The 24,987-nt window shown below is 28.1% G+C and overlaps 1 protein-coding gene across 14 annotated transcripts in view; it reads right to left on the bottom strand.

Annotated features, from left to right (window-relative positions):
• Positions 1 to 368: 368 nt before the first annotated feature.
• Positions 369 to 24,987, bottom strand: part of LOC145192584 (microtubule-associated serine/threonine-protein kinase 2-like) — a 32,483-nt gene continuing 7,864 nt past the window's right edge. For 5 of the 14 annotated variants that reach the window (XM_090072476.1, XM_090072489.1, XM_090072495.1 and 2 more), the window contains 27 exons: positions 23,544 to 23,762; positions 23,259 to 23,287; positions 22,630 to 22,715; positions 20,667 to 20,736; positions 20,485 to 20,560; positions 20,371 to 20,406; positions 20,106 to 20,140; positions 18,809 to 18,913; positions 18,599 to 18,662; positions 18,451 to 18,480; positions 18,124 to 18,201; positions 12,025 to 12,135; positions 11,232 to 11,486; positions 11,086 to 11,156; positions 9,276 to 9,363; positions 8,419 to 8,505; positions 7,984 to 8,156; positions 7,822 to 7,892; positions 7,478 to 7,582; positions 5,749 to 5,859; positions 5,446 to 5,670; positions 5,151 to 5,321; positions 4,722 to 5,040; positions 4,316 to 4,596; positions 3,893 to 4,137; positions 3,345 to 3,813; positions 369 to 981 (listed from right to left, as the gene is read on the bottom strand). In XM_090072476.1, coding sequence (XP_089928602.1) covers positions 599 to 981; positions 3,345 to 3,813; positions 3,893 to 4,137; positions 4,316 to 4,596; positions 4,722 to 5,040; positions 5,151 to 5,321; positions 5,446 to 5,670; positions 5,749 to 5,859; positions 7,478 to 7,582; positions 7,822 to 7,892; positions 7,984 to 8,156; positions 8,419 to 8,505; positions 9,276 to 9,363; positions 11,086 to 11,156; positions 11,232 to 11,486; positions 12,025 to 12,135; positions 18,124 to 18,201; positions 18,451 to 18,480; positions 18,599 to 18,662; positions 18,809 to 18,913; positions 20,106 to 20,140; positions 20,371 to 20,406; positions 20,485 to 20,560; positions 20,667 to 20,736; positions 22,630 to 22,715; positions 23,259 to 23,287; positions 23,544 to 23,762 — 3,993 coding nt within the window. In that variant the 3' untranslated portion in view covers positions 369 to 598. Of the gene's footprint in view, positions 982 to 3,344; positions 3,814 to 3,892; positions 4,138 to 4,315; positions 4,597 to 4,721; positions 5,041 to 5,150; positions 5,322 to 5,445; positions 5,671 to 5,748; positions 5,860 to 7,477; positions 7,583 to 7,821; positions 7,893 to 7,983; positions 8,157 to 8,418; positions 8,506 to 9,275; positions 9,364 to 11,085; positions 11,157 to 11,231; positions 11,487 to 12,024; positions 12,136 to 18,123; positions 18,202 to 18,450; positions 18,481 to 18,598; positions 18,663 to 18,808; positions 18,914 to 20,105; positions 20,141 to 20,370; positions 20,407 to 20,484; positions 20,561 to 20,666; positions 20,737 to 22,629; positions 22,716 to 23,258; positions 23,288 to 23,543; positions 23,763 to 24,087; positions 24,906 to 24,987 lie in introns of those variants that run through there. The other 9 variants (XM_090072484.1, XM_090072509.1, XM_090072515.1 and 6 more) reach the window with 6 other exon arrangements.

The following is a 24,987-nucleotide window of genomic DNA, read 5'->3' as shown; positions in this document are numbered from 1 at the left end:
TTGAGCATTTAAAGCAAATTTTTTTTTTGTTTGATTTGCGTAAATTTGTTATGAAAAGAAATTTAATCGAAATAGCAATTCTGCGCAACGTCTTAAACAGTTGAAACAAAACAACATTATTTCACACTCAATTTGTCTAAAAAAATAATATAGATTCTTTATTTGTTAATATTCGTTAAAAAACCGAAAAATCAAACGCCGACGTTTAGATTTAAATTCTTCTTTTAAGCATCAATCGAAGATCTACCTGACCTATACTGTAACTGAAAGATCTACCTAACCTATACTGCAAACTTACAAAGTTTACAAAAAACTTAAAAGCTAACAAGATGAATACAAACGCAATCCAAAAAGATAAAATTTAAAAATAAAATTTGAAAACCAAATTTATTCACAAAAAAATATTCTGTTTATTTACATGAGTTAAATATAAATACAAGTCAATAATTATTACAGTTGAGATTTTTTTTTTTGTATAATGCAGCAAATATTTCTTTTTTTTCAAGCAATCATTTCTTATAAAATAATTTAGCCTCCTTTGGACTAAATTTTTGGTAACAAACATCAACTCACAAACTTCTTTAAATCGCAAGTTTTGTTAACCGTCTTTGTTTAAATAACATTTTCTGGTTTTCGATTCTTTCATCGACTGGCTTCGAGTAACACGACGATCATCACCCTCCGCATTTAAGTAAGCTTGATTTAAAATATCTTCAAGTTTAGTCGGGGCAAGAGAGTCAGGGGATAGTGTTCGACGCAACATAGGCGAACTTAACTGAAGCGTGATTTTATTGGATTTAGAGAAAGAGTTTGTTGGGGAAGTAAGAGCATTGCACGACATGGTCGTCAGAGGAGATGGGCTACGACCTGAAGACTGAGGTGCACGAGCGAGCGGTGAGACAGGTATACTTGATACCGAACGGCGACGAGAAGAGTGCATTACAGACCGAGCAAGTTTAGGAAAAACACTATGTAAGAAAGCTAACAAAAAAAAAAAGTTAAACAAAATATCATTTTGGTATCAAAATTAATCAAAAAAGAGAATTAAGTCAAAAAACTATAGTAAAAAAAATATAAGGTCATGCTTTAATTCAGTATTTTGCATGACCACCACGTGCTTTTACGCAGGTTCGATTGCGTTTTGGCATAGATTCAGCCAGATGTATACATAATTCCTTCGGAACTTCGTTCCAGATTTTTTCCAGTGCAAATTTCAATTTATTAATTTTTTTAAAAAGCTACACTTTATACACTCTCTTGATAATTTCTTGTCCATCCATGACCAAATATTTTAGATGGGGTTCAGGTCTGATAATCGTGCTAGCCAGGGTAGATGAGTAATATGTTGCGTTTGAAACCACTCTTTCACCGAGTTGGCAGTATGTGCCGTTTCGTTCTATTGGAAAATCCAAACTTTACACCTTCTAAAACATCATCAAGCAGCTGGTAAAAGTTTATTTTCCAAGGGCTCATTATAATTATACTGATTAATTCTTCCTGTACAAATATTTTGAAATCCTATCTCCTTATGAGAAATGTATCTCCATACATACCTGTATGTAAATGAACTTTTATACATACCACCTATCGAGCCGCCACCGCCTTGTACTCTTGGTGCACAAAATCTTTCCTTAAATTTCTCTAAAGCTAATCTTATAACAAATCTTGATTTATGATTAACCACCTCAAAATTTGATTCATCACTAAAAATGACCTTAGACCAATCTTCTACTGACCAGTGAAATCTTTCCTTACACCACTTATAGCTTTAAATTCTGTCACCTTTAAAAGCGGTTTTCTTGCATCAGCATAAGAATCAATACCTTTTTTTAAGACACCTTCTAACTGTGCTATAACTGACACTAACGTAAACGGCCTTATTACTAAACTCAGCTGACAGTTCTTGGTAGCTATAATTAGGATCTTCCCTTATCCTTCGATACAATAATCTTTAATCCTTAGAATTAAGTTTTGACGGCCTGCCAACTCTTGGTAAATCTTTTACGTCATTTGAAAGTTTGTAGTTTTTCAGCGTTGTTTTGACACAGTATAGTGAAACACCACATAATCTTGCTATTTCTCGTTGACTTTTTGTGTTATCTTTAAATAGACCGACCATTTTTTTCTGCCTAATTTTCTGCTTCTGGTGTGTCAAGAATTTACCAATTGAATATCTCTTGAAATTCTGGTTAGAAATTAATTTTTTTTTTCTCGAATTTATTTGTAATTTATATTAGTCAAACCGAATACAAATTTTCAGAATTCTCGTATAATTAATTTAAGAGTTCTTAAGTTTAAATTTATTGACCTTACAATTTTGACATATTTTTAAATAAGTAATTAATAGGGTTGCTTTAACTTACCATTAAATTAGTCAGAAAGGATAAATAGGACCGATAAGTGTTATATATCATTAAAAAGTTAATTGATTATTTGACTACTTATAGCTGTCAAAAGAAAAATTAACTGACCTTGTATTTTTGAAAGTCTATAAGAAAAATACCGTAGCGTGACCTAACAAAGTCCTATGCTTTAAGAGAGTCGTAATTTAAGATATGACAAATTTTGTATGTATATATACATATATACATATATATACATATACATATACATATATATATATATATATATATATATATATATATATATATATATATATATATATATATATATATATATATATATATATATATATATATATATATATATATATATGTAATTTAATATAAACTAGATATCTAGTGAAGATAACTAAGTTATTTTCCCCAAATGTTTATTTTATATATATGAAATTTGTTATTTCTTAAATTAGAACTATTATAAGCATAGGACTTTGTTAGATCACGCCACGGTATAAGTATTCCTATTTTTACGAAATTTAATCCTTGACATAAGAGGAAAAAAAAACAAAAGGAATTTAGTACATTTTTTCAATTAAAAAATAAGATGAAGAACTGCTAGAACTACTTCAGTAGAAAAATTTTGGATTCTAAGTTGCTATTTTTCAAATGCTAGAGCTAGTTGCTCGGCTTTTAAAAGGGTAACACTTTAGATTAAAGGAGTAAAGCGTGTAAAATTGTCTTTAAGGTTTTTAAAATTATTTTTATTATTTTAAATGATCTTCTTATTAATCAAAGTTGTAATACCTAATTGCTGGTTTAAACTTTAGTGAACAATATACTTTATAACCATAGTTACAGGAATAAATAATTTTATAAAGGAAACTTGGTCAAAATTTTGTATCTGGTCTGGAAGTTATCCTTGAATTTAATATCTGTTCTGGAAATTATTGTTGAATTTAATATGTACCTAGTCTGGAAATTATCAATGAAATTAAAATATACCTGGTCTGGAAGTTATTATTGAGTTAGGAGAAATACTCGTAGGGGTTGAACTCGGGACTGAATCATTTTCACAATTTTGGGAATTCATTCTCAATGCTGCTTTTTTATTTGCTCGTTTTACAGAAGAATTTCTACGAAGAGAAGAAGCTTTTGGCCGAAGTCGTCTGAATAAAGCAGATTTTTTGCTGGACGTTGAGCGATTAGAATCATCATTGAGATTTATGCGATTTCTTGATTGCGATCTGGACCGCGTCAATACTCGATTTCCAATAGATTTACGTTTTCTTCCTGTACGAATTGATGTCTTGTCGAGTTCAGTAACTGTTAACTTAATGGTTTCACCACCCTGGAGAATCAATCTTACAACTTCAACATGTTGTAAGCCTTGAATGGATTCATTGTTAATATGTGTTACTAGATCATTAACTCTTAAGCCGGCGTCAAATGCAGGACTGCCTTCCTCAACACTCTGCAGAATTTAAGAAAAAAGAATTCTGTAAAAGATGATAAAATTGAGACAAGAAAGTTTTTAAAAAAGACTATCATACCTCTATTAAATGATGCATTGTATAGTTAGACGTATTGCCGATGTAAACTCGTATGGCTTTAAGCGAAAAACCAAGAGCGAGATTCCCTCGCTCAATTACAATGGTTGGCCGAGAAGAGGTAGGACTTGCAATGCGAAGTGCTTCTGTGGGGCTTTCGGGTGGAGGTGAATTAGCTTCATTTCGATGTTTATGGAAGCTACCACGAGTATTTCTTCGACGCGTTTTTTTTTTGGATACTTCATTTGCTGATAGAATAAAGAAGAAAAAAACCTTATCTACCTAGTATTCAATTTAACAAAAATACTGTAACAACTCTATAAAGAGAAAAAAAAAAAGAATAATTGCAAAATAGCTTCTTAATATAAATGTCGGTGATGTAAAATTTTAGACTTAAACCATTTTACAATGAAAAATATTTCTCACATGCTAATTCTAATTCAGGAACAGCACGACTGAAATCAAGCATTGGTGGTGTTGATTTTGTGCGTTGAATTTTATTATGGCAAACTAATCTTGATGTTTTAGCTAGAGGAGTATTTGGCTCAGATAAGACTGAGCATGAATCTTGCAACGTCAAATCATCCTCACGAGAGGTATCAATGACTAAAGGTGACGGTTGCTTAGGGCTTGGAACACGTTGCATAGTAAAAGATGCAGTTGAAAGAAAGCGTCGTGGTGAAAGGTCACAACTACTGTTACTCCCACTAAAAAAAAAGCTAAAGGTTTACATAAAAAAGTAAAACTGCAAAACAAAAAACACCTGATTTGGTTAATAAACAATTCAAATAAAAAACAAGGAATAGAAAACTGCACATATAAAACCTCTTACTCTGTTTCTCTGTCAGAATCATCTAGCCTCTTTTTGATGTCAAGTGATATTTGCCGCATAAAACAACCACCACTACTAGAACTATCCAGAGAACTACTTGTCATTGCACCACTATCTGTTTCACTAAATATTTTTTCTCTGTTAATTGGAGACGCACTTCTTTGAAATTCTGAAAATTTATTACTATTTTTTTGATCATCACCATCTGCTTGATCATTTACTATGCATGGCTTTTTAGAATCATCTACTGAATTTACATGAACAGATTTTTGGTCGCTTTCCTCTGAAACTTCATCAAAGTGCTCTTCAATACTGTTTGCTAAATTAAGCATTAAATAGATCATACATGCATAAAACAGATCATATATGTGAAAAAAAAATAAATAAAAAATTGCAGAAATAGTAAAACTTTTATTGCAGATGCATTACCTTCTTTTGGAGTTAGTTGTGATTCTCTCAGTTCCTTAGATAAGTCATTTTCCACAGAGCTAAGTATTCTTGAAAAACGAGGTGAACAAGAGGAGAAGTTCCCAAGCTCTATATCACCTTCATCATTTTCATCTTCATCACTTATGTAATGATTATACCGGTCTTCACGTGCTATAAAAAATTTACAAATTCTCTAAATATATTCTTTTTAGAAAAATCAAAAATTATTTTTAAAATGATGAAACTAAGAATAAAACTAAGAATATATTGAAAAATTTCTAAAAGCTGAAATTACTATCAAAATAACTTGTGTCTTCTTCATCTCCTAACACAGGCACAAACTCAGCTTTTTCACGTAGCAAATAATTCCAGTTCATATTGGCAAAAAATTTATGCTCTTTTACTTCAAATGCTCCTCCTGTCCCAAGTCTATCCAATGGCTCATTCACTAGAAGCGCTTTTATCAAATCAACAGGTTCAGCTGGTAAAGCTTCATCTCCTTCTGGCCACTCAATTTCACCTATTTTCAAGATAACTTATTGAAATCTATAGTGCTAATTTCAATTACTGTTTATCAAAAAATTTAAACTAAGCATACCAACTAGTATTGAGTCAAACACATCATCTACTGTTTCTCCGTAAAATGGGGTGATGCCAACCAAAAACTCATATAGGATGATGCCTAAAGACCAGTAGTCAACTGGCTTACCTAGAAAGACACTTTCAATTATCATTGATATATACAAAAAGAATAGTTATTTTATTATAATCAACCTTAAAATGAATGAGTTTTTGCATATATTAAAAATGGTTAGTCATAAAATTAATAAAAATTCTTTAAGAAATTATAACAAAAAGTATATAAAATAAAAAGAAGATAAGCACAACTTAAAAATTACACTTAAAAATAGAAACTTGACAGAATCAATATTGCAGCTACACACTTAATAATAATTAACTGAAATTCTAATTCTTTATACCCATATAAACAGAGTCAATAAAAACAAGTTTTTTGAAAAAATGCACAGGATCCTTCTTACATATATCCCACATATAGTAATACTAAAGGAATAAATCTAGATAGATAATGACCCTAAGCAACAAACAATAATGTTTAAGGCTGCTATCTTGCTGAAAAATAAAGTTCTGACTGAAAATTCTTAATCCAGATATGCTGCATTTTCTTAGAGTTATTTTAAATATTCTACCACATTTCCATCAATTTGTCACCAAATGTTTCTCCAGCAAAATATCAAACTTTATGCTCCAGGTGTCACAGTTAGGCAATATGTATAATTCACTAACTTTTTTTATTGTGTCCATGCAAATCATTTATGGATTACTTTGGGTTTATGCAATGAAAATTTTTATGGGTTTAATATGCAAATTACTTTGGGTATGCTATGAGAGTTTTTATGGGTTGGTTAAGTGAAGGATTTCTCTCAGCCTTCTCTTGATGCAAATAAACCTCTTAGTCCTACAGATAGTAAACAGGTTTTGACTGGCATTTATTCTCCCATGCTTCAATCACTCGCAGTGTATTCTGGTGCTGAAAGCTATCATTTATACATGTTATCATTTATACATGTTAGTTGCAACAACCAAATAATCCTCAACCCTAGTGGCTGATTTTGGTCGCCCACTACATACTTTTTTATTCACTGGTTCACTTCTTTAGCTCACTAGTTCATTTCTTTAGTTCACTTTTTTAGTTCACTTTTTTAGTTCACTTCTTTAGTTCACTAGTTCACTTTTTTAGTTCACTAGTTCACTTCTTTTGTTTACTTCTTTAGTTCACTTCTTTAATTCACTAGTTAACTTCTTTCTACGTTTTTTTTCTCAACATTCACTGCTTCAGGTGAAACTTTTACTTAACAAAATTGATTTCAGAAGTCTTTTGTTGTATAATGTGCAAATTTGCTAAAACTTATTTAAAAACTTATGAACAAAATAAGATAAATTTACACTTTAAGAATATTCTGCTTTCTCTCTATGACAAAAATAGGACTTATCTTAACTATTTAATTTTGATATTTTATTGGTTAAGAAATAGAGATAAACAAGCATCATGATAACTACTTCCAAAACTTCTAAGATACAATAAAGTTCAAAAAATTTTCTCAGAAACTGGGTTTTAAATAGCAGGGCTAATCAATTTTAACTAAGTAAGTTTGTTAATGGTAATATATATCTTATTGGTGTATGTTTTTTAATCAAATAAGATGATACAAAAACATGCATCTGTTATTATTACAATCTAAATTAGCAATACAAATTCTATTACAATTATTTAAAAATAGATGAGATCCAGCAACAAAAAAACCTACCATATCCTTTTCTCAATATAACCTCAGGAGCAATATAATCTGGTGTACCAAACACAGTAAGGTCATTGAACTGATGTGCTGTCTGTTCATAAATGTTTGTTGTGACTAGTAGGAGAGATAAGAAAATAATGCAAGCAAAAATTATTTTGAGTAAAAACAAGGTAACAATATTTTACATTCCTACTTCATAATCTCATCTACTTCATCGAACTCCTATATATAGGAGTTTTTCTCATCTACACCTGTTACTTCTGAACCTCTCTTTTACATTTCCCATTTTACAATGCTTAACTGTTTGTATCAGACAATATTTTTACCCTAAGCCATCAAATCTTTTAACTTACCATTCATAAGGCCAATTTTAGAAAGACCAAAATCCGTAAGTTTTATATGTCCCAAAGCTGTGATAAGTAAGCTAAAAAGAAAATGAGTTTTTAGGCAAAAACTTTAAAATTTTGCACATCTTCTCAAATGGAATGTAACATAAATAACTCAAATAATCTTACTTATCCGGCTTCAAATCTCTGTGTATAATTCCATACTCATGGATGTACTCTACTGCCAATACTGTCTCTGCAAAATATTGTTTTGCAAGGTCAAGAGTCATTGCTCCAATATTTTTTAAAAGCGATGCACAATCACCTCCTTCAACATATTCCATGACCATGCACAAACTTTTCTATAAAAACAAATATTTGTCAGGGTCAACTTATGCAACTGCATAGTGCTTCCAAACAAAGTAGGTACAAAAGATTTTCAAAAGTTTAATAGATTGCATGAAATTGCTAGTTTAGTAAAGGATTTTTAAAAGATTTTAAGAAAACCTGAATACTAAGTTAAAGATGGTGTAAGGAGAGAGTAACTTGGTTCACACTTCTAGAATTCACCCAGTTTATAACTAACTGTTAAGATTTCCTCAGTTTACAATCACAAAGTCTTACCTTGGTTTCAAATGTACACACCAAAGTAACCACAAATGGATTTTGTGCAAATGTCATAATGTCTCTTTCATTGAAGATTTGTTGAACCTATGTAGAATTATTTAAAATGCAATCAAGTTTAAAGTAAAATTTAAAAAAATTATTATTTAGTTAAAACTTTTTAACTAAAAAATAACTTTTTGACAACACTTTGTTATTTTTCCTGTTTATTTAACACTAAAAATAGAATTAATTATAATTGCCTCTTGAAAAATCAAAACTTCTACTCTCTTTTTCTTACTAATCCTGCAGCCCACTAAATATGGTAACAACTATTTCAAAAGGAAAAACTAAACCACCAACATCTCATGGCCACCTTTTAAAAAAAATTCTTTGAATAATGAATAAATCTTCAAAGAATGAAAACAAAATTTTACATAAAAGGGTTTGATAATCAAAATTATTTTCAAGTTCTATTTCTCTAGAAAACAAAGAAATGACTCTTTCAAGAAATGACCCTTCAAACCTTACTTTTATGATCTAGACATAAATCTTTTTAAAAACTGATTTGTCACAGATGGTTGTAAGAAAACACATTTTTTTAAATTTAATTATGTTTTTTTTTTTTTTTTACAAAAATTGTAAAATTAGTCTAATTAAAAAGGTTGTAGAAAATCTACAAAAAAAAAAAAAAAATTCTAAATATTTATTTGTGTGTTTCCTAGTCTCTTTCCCTTTATAAATATACTCTAACCTAATACAATTGGAACACTATGTTTGGTACCAAAAATATTTTTTCTAATTAGAAAAATAAACTTTCTTACTATTCTTTTAGAATTAAAAACACCACAAACAAAAAAAACAACAGGGAAACTCACTTGGTTTTTGTGCATGAGATGGTGTTTGCTCATTTTTTTCATTGCAAAACGCTGATTGGTTGCTTTATGCCGAACCAAATGAACAGACCTGGAATTTGAAAGAACAAAAAATGGAATTGTAATTTAAATAGATTCCAGAAAAATGCAAGATCAAAGTGAAATTTAATTATAAAGAAACATTTCATCTGAAAAATCGGTTAAATTTCAAAGATTTAAATTTTCAAAATTTATCACTCAGCTTAAACTCAAGATTATTAAATATTCAGAAATTACAATAAATTGCTAAAAAAAATTTTTTTTCCACAAACAAGTATTTTTAACTTAGAACTGCTAACTTTTAATCCCCAATAAGCTTCTATAAAAAAGTCATGGAAATGATTGTGAGATCTGTTTCAAAAGGTTATAGTATGTTTTCAGCAAAGCAAGATAATTATTTCAAGATTTAGGAAATTTTTCTAATAAGAACTATGATCCTGAAGAATATCATGTGCATAATGTACAAAAATTTTACTTCATATTAAAAAATTTGAAAAAACCAAAGGAGATCTGAATACTTTTGAATTTCAAATTTTACAAGAATCCATAATGTAACTGATAAGTCAGTCTAATCCCATAAGAAGAAAAAAAAAGATTTACTGGCTCTTTTTCTCTTTTGAAATCTAAATTTATATCCTGATGGTTTCCTACCACATTAAGATAAAGTCATCAAAGGATAGATTAAAATGATAAACAGCAAATTTTGTCATGAAAAAATTATTTAAAGAAAATTAAGTTAGCAAATAAATCTTGGAAATGCATTTTGAGGCTCAGCTTCACTAACTTGATGCAATACTCCAAAAAAGTACTTTGGAAATCCAGGGCAGTTAGTTTCATTTCAGTTTAGTTTCATACAAATAGCTGAACAAAAACATTTTTATAACTTTTTGCCGTATGCCGTAACTTTTTAACGTTTTTCTGTATGAAAATACTTGTATGATATAACATTATTATAACTAATATAATTATATTAGCAATATAATTCAATATTCAGAGATTATAGCTTTATTTCCAAATGGTGCATATTGGTGTTGGATTTCTCTTTGGAATTTGTTGTTATAAAAAAAACAACCTAAACTTGAGAAAATAGGGGGAAAAAAAAGTTGCTGATTAACAAAGAATTCTATCATTTTTTGATTTATTCCTGTTTCACAATTTTTTTTGTGAGTAAATCACAAAACCATGTTTTTCAAAATCATTCTTCTGAAAACTTGTTGCATTACCTGTCTTAGGATACATTAAAATCAAACAGTTATTTTGATAATATTGCTTAAAAAATGATGTGAGGTTGAAATGTGTTTTGGCAGCAAAAAATGCAACTTTTTTGTCCATTTTTCAACTTTGACATCTAATATCTTGAAAATTACACATGCTGGAGACTTGAAATTTTTGGATTTCTCATAGTTGAAATGTTTACTATTGATAAAAAAAAATATAAAAAAAAAAAAAGATAAGCAAAAAGTCAGCTTTTTTTTTATTTTTGTTTACCTGACAAAACCATTTTTTTGAATTTGTTACCATCTTTTAATTTGAAACCATCTTTTTAATTACTAACTAATTAATTTGAAACCATCTTTTTAATTACTAATTAATTTGAAACCATCTTTTTAATTACTAACTAATTAATTTGAAACCATCTTTTGATTTGTTTCCACAGAGGTGGAAACAAATCAAAAGCTCAATAGATTAATTTATTAAGATAATTAGAGGTCTAATACTGAAATGAACTGCTTATCTGTAAATAGAATAAATTTAATTTTTAAAGAATGCTTACCCATATGCACCATTGCTAATTACTTTAATTAGAGTAAAATCTTCTTCTTTTGGCTCAGCAATTATAGATTGCTAAAAAAGATATTAAAGCTTCAAGAATGATTCATGCATGAGAAGAAATTTAACAAAGAAACCAAAAAAGCTAACCTTACGAACAACATTCGGCTCAACAGTTTCTTCAGCTTTTGCCTCAACAATTCCAAGTTTGTTTCGTATGTATTGAGCCATATCCACATGTTGCTCTGCAATTGCTACTTGTTCTACTTCAAGTTGTGTGTAAAAACTACTTGGATCAAACTCTAAACACTCTAATAGCCGTGCAGGCCGTGAAAGAATCATTAAAAGATTGGGAACCATTTTGTTGACATGATCAATATCTGGACTATTTGTTTTATATCGAACCTGAAACAAGTTATAAAAGGATGAAAAGGTCAACAAAAACATAAGAATCTATGTATATAAAAGTTAAAAAATTTTAGTTGTAAAATTTACAGAGGTTTCTAACTTTTCAAACAAAAATGGTAAAATAAATGAAATAAAAAAAGCTCATTATAAGTTTTAAGGGGAAATCAAAGCCATTAACAAAACAGAAAATAATATCATAATTACATTTCAAAATTACAAAGAGAGTATAATTTTCTTGAAATTATAACAATAAATCTTTAATAGAGAACCATTGCACTTTTTTTTTTTACAAGTAGTAGTTGTTGAATGCGTACTTAAATATTCCAAATAAAATTTAAAGATACTGTTTCCAAACAAGTATTTACACAAGCACACTATTATGACATCACTACTACTCTAACAAATATTTTTAAATATTTAAATGTTAAATATTTGATATAACATATTTAAATATTCAACTAAGCCTTTATTGTCAAACCATATATATGTATATATACATACATATATATAAAATGTTAAATGCTAAAAAACAAACCTCTTGAAGCAACTTATCAAGAGAGTCAGATATCCCATAAAAGAAACCACTAGTGATATTTTTGTCTGGATCTTCTGAGATACTTAAAACAGTTTTTGCAATTTCAACAATCTAAATAAATCAGAAACAACATTACACACATTTTTATATAAAATATTATATCTTAATATATGATTATAAAATATTCAGACATTTCCAAAAAAAAAAAAAAAAAAAAAATGGAAGCATTAAGATTATTAGCAAATTCTTTTTTTTAAAACATCATAAAAAGTAAGCCTATTTAATAAAACCTACTTTTTTTTTTCATGACAAATAATTCTCTACAAGCACTGTATATCATATTTAATTTTGATTTTTTAGATATGATTGTATCAAGATATAAATAAATTAGCAACCATCAAAAAAAAAAAAAAAAAAGAAAAGAAAATGATATTTCTGATCCACCTCTTTGGATTTAGAGGAAGCTATTTATCAAATATTAGTTTGAAATTCTACAAAAATGGCTAAAAGAAAACTGTTTCTCATTATAAGAAGAACAGAGGTGTCAGCAAAAACCAAACTTTTAGAAGTAATTTAAGGTACTATCATTATGGACTTTTCATGAAGCATAACCAAAATTCCACTGTCACATTAAGTACTGGGACTAGTCTTGGGACAAAGGATTTTTTTTTTTGTGTTTGAAAACTCTTCAATAGCAGGAGTAGCAATACTGGCTACCATCAGCAACCACTAGCAACAGTAATATTGGTGATTTGTGAATCTCAAAGAGCAGTTTGAAGAATTTCTGAATCATGCAATCATATTGAACTTATAGAATATTTTTTCTTTTAATTTAAGATAGATTATTTGAGGTGATGGTTGCTAGTTATGCAATCTTTTTTGATAAATATTTTTAGTTTAATGAACAAATTGTTTTATTGATGCAATTACAGTTTTACCAAAAGGTTAGAAAAAAAAGTTAGCCTTTTAAAATACTGCAAGGACATCAAACCAATATAAACCAAAGTCAACTTTATCATAATATTGCAATTGATGAAAAAGAAAACTTTCAATGAGTGCACAAAGGCTAACAGATTGCTTCATTTTTTAATCATACAGGGTGCAACAGCAACTTGTGAACTTTTTAGAACATTTTTCAAAATGAATTTTTAAAGCACTAAAAAATTATATTCGTGGAATATTAATAGAATAAAAGCTGAAGATAAATACTTTTCCCACCTTAACATTCAATTAAGTCTCCTTTTCTTTTGATCAATGCCTCAAGCCTAGGACGGAAGGACTGGCAGGTGCTTATTATATAGTCCCTTGGCATTGAGTTCCAAGCACAGGTAATTGATGACTTCAGTGAATTGATGCTGGAGTGGGCCTTTTTGCAACCCTTACTCTCAATTACGCTCCACACACACTATAGTCAAGGGGATTCAGGTCAGGGCTGGATGGTGGCCAAAAGTGTTTGGGCCAGAAATTAGCCATATTGTCCTGAAGATATTGTTGAGTTTTTCTGGACCCATGATAAGGTGCATCGTCCTGTTGAAAAATGTAATTGCTTTCTGGGAATGTCTTCTTCAGCCATGGCACTACATAGTGTTTTAGTAAGCTGATATACACATCAGAGGTAACTTTTTCTTTCTCTTTAATGTAGATTGGTGGACATTTCTCTCCATTAGAAGCGATGATTCCTAGCATCATGATGGACTGAGGGTGCTTGGTGTGACACACAGGTAGTGCTTTGTCATCCTTCTGTACAATGAATCTGTCATTACGCCTATTTATCACACAGTCAACACTAAAAAATTTTTCATCTGAGAAAACTTTAACTGTTGACGAAGCATGGCTTTTTAGCTGATTCAGAAGCTTCTTTGATTGTTCCAACCATAAAGTTTTTAGTCTTTCTGTTAAAAGTTGACATGAAGGTCGGGCCACACTGACTTTTCCAAGTGTTTTTAGAGTTCTTCTGGCTGTCCTTTCATCAACATTGAACAATTTTGCTGTCTTTCTGATGGATACAGTAGGATTCTTTTCAACATGCTTTTTAAGCTTTTCTGTAAACTTTTTATCAACTTTTTTATTTTCACTTTATAAAATGTAGTTTTAGATACTACAGAAACACAAATCACTTCATGTGCAGACAAACCCATGTGAATCAAATTTAAAACTTTGGTTCTTTTGGTTTCGATTGTAAAACTTTTAACTAAAATGTTTTCTATTCACAATTTTGTTAAAATCTAAGACGGTCATTGAACATTTATCAACAAAAACAAATTGCGGAAGTGTTTTATTTACATCACAAAACCTAGCCAAAAATTAGTTCGTGAATTGCTGCCGCACCCTGTACTTTGTTATCGAAAAGTTATGATTGGTATTATTGAAAATTATTTTGTTTTGTTTTATTACTAACTTATTATAATGTGATATATATTACTCAGTAAAATGATTTTTAAGTGCAGACTTTTTTATGAGCACATGACTTACATAAAAAACTATTTTAACATAAAATAATACAAAATAATATATATGGATATTTATGTAATATTATATTTCACATTATACACTGATCTCAAAATATAACTAAATAGCATGTTCTATTGCATTTTTCAAAAAAAGTTGAAGCCAAATTGGCCTCTCAAGATGGTGGCTGATCAGAGCTCTTAGCAGTGACCGATGTACATTTTTTAAGGTTTTACAGAAATACAAAAGAAAATAATTAGTTACTTATGTAAGAAAAACTAGAATATGAAATAAATTTTTAAAAAATTTAAAGAAATGACATGATTTTAAAAAAATTAGACAATCATTTAAAAAGAAATCATTTAAATGTTAAAGTTCAAAATATTCAATATATTTTTCAATGGCAATTTATGATGAAAATTAATATTTATGTGTAATTTATGCACTTTTTAGTTCTTAGTTACACAATGCAGTGCGCTAGAAGGTTGATAACATAACTGCATGGTAAGTAGCAATGGATTCAGGGGTTCCTTCTAGAATTATTTAATACATGAATGTAATTAATGGATATATTGTTTAACAAGAATATTGAATAGAAAATATAAAAATTTTTATATTGTATTTTATTCTTTGTAATATTCTAGCTCTCAATAATTGAGTCAACTGTTTTTGACTTGTTATTCAAAATGACTTAAAAAATTATTAAGGAAATTTTATGACATACATTATTTGATAACATACATTATGTATGTTATCAAAAAATGTATGATACATATAAGTTTACATCTTCAAGCGTTAATAATTATCTCTTAAAGCTTAGGGATAATCCCTTCTAGTTTAAGATATAAATGGATGTAAAAAACACCTTAAAAAGGTTTTTCATGTTTTGTTTAATAAATTTTTGAATATAGAAATATTTAAATAATCTACTATACTTTTTTTACCTATATTATATACTGTTATACTTACTTTTATACATTATGGTTACAGTTATACAGAAATTAAATAATTTTATAACCATGCCAAGTTACCAAAATATTTTATCTTAAAAAGAAACTCAGCTGCCTACCATGGAGTTGTGTTATTAACCTTCTAACACACAGCATCGGGTAGTTAAGAACTAAAAGGTACATAAATTATATAACAAATGCTAATTATTTGAGATTTTTGTACAAGCAATTAATAAAATACTATGTTGGCAGCTACCAAGAGTTGCAAGTTGGTTAGCAATTATCATTTTAGACCTAATAACTATGTTTCTAAGGACTAAAATGACAATTGCTAACCAACTTGGCAACATAGTCAAGTTGGTTAGCAATTGTCAACAAACACTTTTTCTTCACTTTACATACAAAAAGTTTATTGTAAGAATATGTTCCATTAAACAAAAAAACATATTTGTATTTGAAATTTATGTAAATATGCAATATTCCATTTTTTTTAAGAAAAGAGTATTATGTTTAATCAAAAAAATAAAATTTTATTTAAAACTTATATATTTATGAACATAAGATATAAAACTTCAATATCATTAGTTTTTGTTAATTTTCATATAACCGTTTGTTAATTCTGTAACCACCTTGAGAAGCCAAAACTGGCTACAAAATATAACTGGCTTATATATATATATATATATATATATATATATATATATATATATATATATATATATATATATATATATATACACACACACACATATATACACATATATATATATATATATATATACATATATACACACACACATATATATGTTCTGTATTATAATCCATGAGAGGAATTGATTCCCTATACTCCTATCTATAAATTATGTATGTAATATATATAACTATAAAAATTTTATACAATATATATAAATTGTATAAAAATAATATAAATATTTATAATAAAATATATATAATGTGATTAAGGTGTCCTAGAAAATTTTTTTAAAGAATGTTGATGCATACCCTCCTCAAAGTTTCTTTTGGGCTTTATGATATTACCTGCAAATTTGTAGTTAATTAAAAAACATTTAAGGGTCTCCCAAGAGTCATGAGATTTCTAAAATAACATAAATTCTGTACAAAATATATCTGAATTAAGATTTTTTAAGGCACCATTCATTGTTCTTATTATAGGCTAATTGAAATGAATAAAAAGCTCTTGATTAGTAGAATTTACTATACAATAGAATTGATGTACAAGGAAATAAGATTCCAAGCATAAACAATGTTAAAATCATGAAAAGTAGTCAAGATTCATAAATTTTTTACAATGTAGCATTTTTACCTTTACTTACTTGACATTATGTGTATTTTGTGTAATGTGACCACGCACTAGCCAAACACTGGACCAGTGTAAAGTTTGTTTGGTTTTGTGATTGGATTATTTAATATTTATATTCATCTAACCATGTTCACCTGTTTGAAACTTCATGGCAGGCCAACTTCACCTTGACAATCCAAGAGACAATTATAGGGAATTTCTTCAACTAGCTGCAGTTCTGGTTGGTTTGGACCTGTTGACAATGCTTTGAAAACCTAGTTCCTTCTTTAGAGTGAGTTGGATGGCCAAGGCCACCTACGCAATAAAAATGAAATTGCTTTTTGATGGCAATTAATTGGTTACGAAGCTAAAAGCTCATGAACTACAGAAAATTCACCGAATTCAACAGATTTGTAGTTATCTATCTTCAGTCATGGTTTACATCTCTACTAGTTGTTGATGTACCATGTAATGATGTTCAACTCATCCAAAGGCTTGATTTTATAATGATGCTTTGCAGACTATTGGTCTGAAGATGATGATGTGCTACTCAAGGTGCCCAGAGCTGGCAACCCTCTCTTTGTTTTCTTGGTAAGGAAAAAGCACAATTTGCGTCAGGGATTAGAGATGATCTAGGACTACATTTATTTAAGACTCTGTCTCATGAAGTGCAGAAATTATCTATCTTTAGAAGTTTTTTCAAGACCACTGCTATCAACAAGAGTTGTCTAGAGATTCCAGTTGGAGAACGAGATAAAAGTCAATTTTATAAGACTGCATCTGAGTTAGTTAATAATCTGACCTGTGTTAATGACTGGGTAGAGTATTATCCAGAGTATTATTCATAGTACTATCCCGCTTGTAACTTTGTACTTTTATTTTTGCCTTTGAGTCAGAGTATTGAATATTCATACAACATATTATCCAATTTATTTTTTAATTTTGTATTTGTGGCAGGAACACAGTGAATTGATAGTTTGGTATTGTTACAATTCAATAATTTTGTATTTACACAACTTTTGTGTTGCTTGTGCATAAATTATATTGATTGGGAAAAAAAATAAAAAACACCTTTGAATTTTACTGATAAAAAGTTGTGCAATTGTGACAATATAGACTAAGATAATGATTTATAGAAAATTTCAGAAAACTACTACACATTGAATGCAACTTTCACTGATTTGCAAAAATCTTGATGTTGCCTAAATATCAATTAATTGATGTAAAAGAAATTGAGTGTTATTGTAAGACACAGGAGAAACTTTTTTGGAGGGAATGCTTCACATTTAGCATTTATGGGACACCCTAAGTTGTATTATAACACATGAAAAGAAATAATTTTCTATACTCCTAGTTATAAGACCTGATACAATCATTTTAAAAAATTAATGTGGAACTTACTTGATATGATACAAAACTTATGGCTGCATCAGAGAACTTACTTTCAACAGTGTCATTAGAATTCATAGCAATAAAAACCTAAAAAAAAAACTAAAAATAAAACATTGAACATAGCAAATAAAACATAAATTAAACAAACAAAAATGGAAAACTTTAGAAGCTCGCATAAAAAAAAGATTGCAGTTTTACCAACTGAATATTAAATGTCATAATATCTTATACAGGTTAAACATCATTTTTAATTCAAATAAACATAAACCCATTCAAATAAACATAAGACTATCCAAATATGTAAAAAATCTCAAGGATTTTTGTGTCAACACTCACTCGCAGGTCTTCCTCCATTTGTTGTTTAGCCTACAGAAAGAAAAAAAAGAGACCTAAATAGATTTTTTAAATAAATTCAAAAATTATGTGAAAAAGATATGTACTTATGAAACTTTCTTGGTTAGTTAAAAAAAAAAAAAAAAGTTACCTTGGGAAATCTTTCGATGTACAATTTGTTAAGTATGAGAAGCTCACTTTCATTTCTTGATGGGCTGATGAACAAATAAAACAAGAAAAAAGTAAAACGATTTTGAAAAACAAAATTTTTTTTAATTATTTAAAATTTGAATTTCAGGATTTCATAAATTTGATTTCAGAGAAAAATATTTTTTACTAATAAAAAAAAGTTTTCATTTACCTTAAACTTCTAGATCTTCCTCGAAATGGTTTTGGGGAGCGAGCATTCATTATTTCATCATCAACATCACTATAAGTACTATCATGACTAGCAAGGAAAGATAAGCTATATGAAAGAAAATTTTGAAAACAAAATTTAACAAATAAGTAACCAAAAGTAGGTTTTAGAGAATAGAGCAAAGAAATATTCATGATACACCAATTCACACTGATCAACAAAAGATTGTTTTTTTTTTTGCTATGTTTTTTTAACCCCTTTTTCTTATAAGATTTTTTTTGTGCTCATTTCTAATATATGCTCAGAATTTTTTCAACATATAATATTATTCCTTGGGGATATGACATGTTATTTTTTGTGGGACTTTTATGCGAAAATAAAGAAAATACAAATTGCAAGTGTCAACTCTTAAAGAATGCCACCCCTTGATAAATTTTTACACAAACATACAGGTTTTTAGTGCTCATTTGTCAAAAGAAATTTAATGTTAATCTCTTTGATTCTTTTACACAATCAAACTAAATCCTGAATGACTTTTAATCCACATTCAGCACAAATATTTGACTGTTGAATTGAAGTTGGTGTCAGCTCAACAGACCAAAAAATTCTTAAAGTCTTTACAATTTTTTAGTGATCTTTGCAAGCTTTTGCCAGATTATTACAGGGAAATTCTGTTTCATTATCAAAATTCACAAGAAAATTGAAAACAAAGTATATCTTCCTTTTCTTAAAAAGTAAGTATTTTTCCAAGTACTTTTGTTAGGATTTTCTCAAGTCTCAACTTTCAGTACACATTAATTTAAATAAACTTTGTGTTTGTAGGATTGGCCACTGATTGCCAACTTTCCATCTAAAACAAGGTTTTTATGAATTTCTTTTGGTGAAAATATCTTTCTTTTTAACAAATCTCAATTCATCATAGGCCATTACTAGCAACTATCAATATAGTACAGCACTTTCTAGACATTATCATAATAATTTTGATTAAAAACATTCAAATCTAAAAGTTAAAAAAAAATAGACACTTTATTCATATATTCAAACAATTGTATTGATTGCACTTTGATAAATATTCATATATATCCTTTTTTTGACAAATCCTCCTGTTTATAGTCCTATTTATAGTAGGAACTAAGTTTGAAAAATTTAAATAGTACTTTTGGAATCAGCGCAAAAAAGTATGTAAGAATGAAAATTTGTAAGAATACCCTGAAAATGAAGAGAAGGCAAAAATGCTGTTGAGCAGTGTGATATAATATATAATAATCATTAAAAATAAAAAAAGCATAGTTTATTTTACCTATGTTGTCTGCCATAAGTATTGTCATCAAACATCTAAGAAAAAAAAAGACATTTTTCTTTTTCTTTTAAGAAAAATTAATACCTTTGCACAAATAATTACCCCATCTTAAATATTATTTTTTAGTGTAAATAGTAATTAGATTTATGCAGTTACTATAGCAACATATATTTGCAATATTGCAAAGTACATAATTATCAATAATAAACTTAAAAACATTTTGCTTTAAAAGACAACAGCAAAATTATCTGAACGTAAAATTTACCAGTAAGTTTAGCTTCTCTTGTGAAGAAGTCTGAGACTAAAAAAAAACCTTTTTATTCAAATAACAAAAAAAATCAAATATAAAAGCTTAAAAGTAGTTCAAAAGTAAGCTTACAGAGAATTCAGAGGAGCATTGGGTATTTGTACTATAACCTGAAGAAGCAACTGACCATCTACGACCACTTTGCAAACTACAAGTTACAGAAATGCAACTTAACATGCTCTTGATTTGAACAATGTTCACAGAAAATTTGCTGAGTTTTTAAAAGTAAAATACAACTAAGAAAAAGACTGTACCTTCTATTATTTGAGTGTAAAATAGGTATTGGTGCATGCAAATTGCTGGGGGATAAATGCTTTAATTGATCTAGACAAGCAAAAGCAACTGTTGTAAAACTAGAATTCTCCTTTTAAAATAATCCAAGATGGAAAGAACTTGAAAATAATTCTATTAACAGTAATACAGATAGAACTGTATGTTTAGAAAAACAACCATCTGAGGAAGTGTTAGCAGTTCCAAACAGCACTAATACAAATGTTAGCATAAATGATTTGCATCAATTAATTATGAAGTTTGTTGTTTGGCATCATTAGTAATTTCAATTAACAGCCTATCAACTTTTCCAGTTCATGCATACTGCACTTTGAGAAATATTTATGAATAAAGACTTTCTTTATCACTGTGAAAGGCCTGTACTTGTCCTGCAGCTATTGTGTTAATCTTGCAATTGTGTTTGTCATGCAACAAACATAATAGTTGCATCTGATGGTATACAGCTACAAAGTACTCATTTTTTTAATTTTTGCAAAAAAACTATTTATAATTGATTATTTGCAAATTTGGGGATAAATAACATTGACAAACTCTTAAGTAATATTACTGATTTAACAAATGATAGATTTTTTTTTTCTTCAGTAATTCAATATATTTTGCATTTTTTATTAGAGTTATAAACTCATCAACTTGCATATTTAAAGAACATGATAATTATAACCATTAAAAAAAAGTTTCCTTCAAAATTCCTGTAGTATGCAGGATGTCAACAAGCACTTTTTACTTTCAAATATCAACTTTTTCAGTCTATGAGTATGGAGTATTGAAAACAACTTTATTAAACATGCTGATGAAGAAAAGATTATGAAAAAATACACTTGGAATTTGATTTATGTAGGAGAGGGGCAAAATAACTAACAATTTAACATAGATTATTTTGATTATCTGTTAATAGGTATACAATACATTAAAATTATGTAAAACGTTCTTAGATTAAGTTTTTCATCATTAGTTTTGTATGTATATATGCATATATGTACATATATATATATATATATATATATATATATATATATATATATATATATATATATATATATATATATATATATATATATATATATATTATATACTATATTTATTATGATTACATACATACATACATACATACATACATACATACATACATACATACATACATACATACATACATACATACATACATACATACATACATACATACATACATACATACATACATACATACATACATACATACATACATACATACATACATACATACATAAATACATACATATATATATGTATACATATACATGCATGCATGCATGTATATGTGCATTCCTTGAGAACACATGCATTCCTTGAGAACACTCATAAGAAATGGTAAAAAACCAATTATGAAATTCACTTTATTAAATTTGTTAAACTTTTAATGTTAGGTAAGTATTTTGCATGTAGCAAAACAATTATTATGTGCAAGTTACACCAGGTTAGCTTGTATAAGTTAAAAATATTTTTTAGTTTCATTGAGGATTGTTGATGATACATAAAAAGTGAAATTTATATTAAGGTTCCATACTCCATACAAATAATAACAATAAAACATAAATTTAATCAAAATGAATTCTCAGATTAAAATTTATGAACAATTCATAATAAAAAATAATAGTGTATGCATAATAAATAATGGATTTTATGAGTTTAATTTAAGAAACAAAATAACTGATCAGAATATCAGATATAGAATACCAGAATTACCAGAATTTTGGACTATCAAAAACATAAATTCAATCTATTTGAACCTCTATCACATGTAAGTACTTTGCATGTACTAGTTTTATGTGTAAGTTATAATTTCCATCCCATGTAGACAATTTACTCCCATCATTAAAATAATAATAAAATTGTTGAAATTAGGTTTATGCATAAGTAATAATACAATTGATTTAATTTATTGCTTACCATTTCCAACTGGTGATAATGCACGAGGAGGTGATGGAGAATGTGGTAAAAGTGTACGGGGACGGCGTGGGCTGATATTACATGTACTAAAAAAAAAATAGCTGACATAATCAAAAATAATAGGGAATTAAACAAGAAATCCTCTTTTTCTAGAGAACTAAAAAAGCTTAAATAAGTTTATTTTAATAAATTTATTTTAAAGTTTATGTAAAGGTACTACAAAACAAATGATTATAGAGAAAATATTTTGCAGCATAAAAACAAGACTGATATTCAGTAATGTCCTTTCAAGAAAGATAAAAAAACTCTTAAACTTATGGTATATTTGAAATGGAAGTCTAAGGAACATCTGCTTGACAAATAAAAGATGAATGCTTTCTAAAATTCAAAGAATCAGAACAATGTTCCCTTAAAACTTTTTAAATCCTCTAAGTTTTTTAATATGCATCTTAAAAATGTGCATTATTATTATGCATTATTATGCAAATGTGCATTATTATTATTATTATGCATCTTAGCAATATACATCATCATAAATATTAAAAACATATAGATGCTTTTTTTGTATTATTTAAAATGTATCTATTTTTTGAATTAAAAATAATAAACCAATAAGAAATTAAACACACCTAAAACGTCTTGATAATAGTTGCTCACCCTAAAACACAAACAACTTAAATCAAAGAACAACACAAATTTATAATAACTCATCATTTATAAAACATTTTACTTCTGTAAATTTTTTAAAATGAGATGTTTAATGTATAATCATAATAAGATTATGTAACAATATTTATTTAATTTTAACAATAAAAAAATACAAATAAAAACATCAAACAAAAACAAAAATTGCTTAATAATAACTACAATTCAAAGAATTAATTTAATTTCTTTTTAATATGTTTTTTCCTTACCCCACTAGTTGATAAAGAGGGATCTGAATTTCCAAGAGAGCTATTGTTTCGCATGCGTAACAAGTTTGATATTGGTTCATCATTTCGTATTGGTTGGAAAACATCAGAGCTGGTCGAACGATTATACAATTGTTTGGTTTGTTCAGACTCAGAGGTATATAAGTTAGCATGCTGTGTTGAGGTTGCAGGTGCACAGTTTTGAGTCTGATCATATCTAAGCTGAAGATAAAGACAACTACTACTATGACTACTAGTATATTTAGTATTATTAATATTGCAATTATTAGCAGGATTAATTTATTATAACAAATATATTTAATAAGAAAAAGATTTTCATTATAATTTCTTTACTACTAGTTTGACTTAAGAATTTTAATTCAGAGAGCATAAATGAAGAAATTTACTCATTTTAATATTTAGCGCTATAGTAAAGTATTTTGCAGATTCTAAAAACTTCTAAAACTGCAAAAACTTCTTAAACTGTTATAATAATTATGATAAATATACCTTTCATCTATAATTATAATATATATACAAATTCTACCTCTTCCTGTTCTTCTTCTAAAACTGCTTTCTCAACAGCATTAATTAGAATTTTCATGTCATTATCATTAGTAATTCCATACTCATTAAAATCTTCTTCACTCATTGTTTTGAAATAAGCAAAGTTTACTGTCTTTGGGAAAATTTCTAGATATTTAGAAATTTCCATTCTTTCAAAAAAATTAACAAGATCTTGGCGACCTGGTACTTGATCAGCATTTCGATTATGCTTTTCAAAATTGTATACAGAGTCCTCCATTCTGATTGATGTCCAATAACTCAATATTTCTAAGCAAGTATGTGCTATATAGCTGAATGCTTATGTAATATGTGTTTCCTAGATTTAATGCTTGAACTGCTTGTTGATTTTTAACATAAATTTTTACATGTTTAACTGATTTTTAAATGAAATACAGGCTACTGAACCATATTCTTATCACAAATAGATTGTGGAATGTTTTTGGTTTTCAGGAGCTTTGAATAATTGTAGCAAGTGATAGCTATGAAGTAGCTATATATGAATCAGTCTTACAAAAGTTTGAAATATCTTGCATAGAATAATACTAATAACATCACATAATTGTTAGCTTGCTATAATCTCCATCTAAAGGAATCAAACAATCCCAAATCAGTGCGTTGACTTTATATACAGAATATAGATGGTACTTTAGAGATTCTATGAATAATTTTAAATTGAAGAAATTAAGTTTGGAGCTACCTTTTATTTTTTTGTAATGCTTTGTGATATTTTTCAAGCCACATAATATTGATATAACCATAAGATTAGTATGACCATATTTTAAACGGTAGTTAAAATACGCCTAAATATTGTTCTGTTTTTTACTTGATTCAAAAACAACACTTCCTCCGCGAATGTGTATTTAAAGCAGTGCGCATGCAC

Source organism: Hydra viridissima, unplaced genomic scaffold (assembly GCF_058129835.1).
Source record: "Hydra viridissima isolate aposymbiotic clone 2 unplaced genomic scaffold, HvirCarnegie_v1 scaffold_1, whole genome shotgun sequence".
NCBI lineage: Eukaryota > Metazoa > Cnidaria > Hydrozoa > Anthoathecata > Hydridae > Hydra > Hydra viridissima.
Note: the sequence above shows the minus strand (reverse complement) of the source record. Positions and strands in the feature narration are given on the sequence as shown.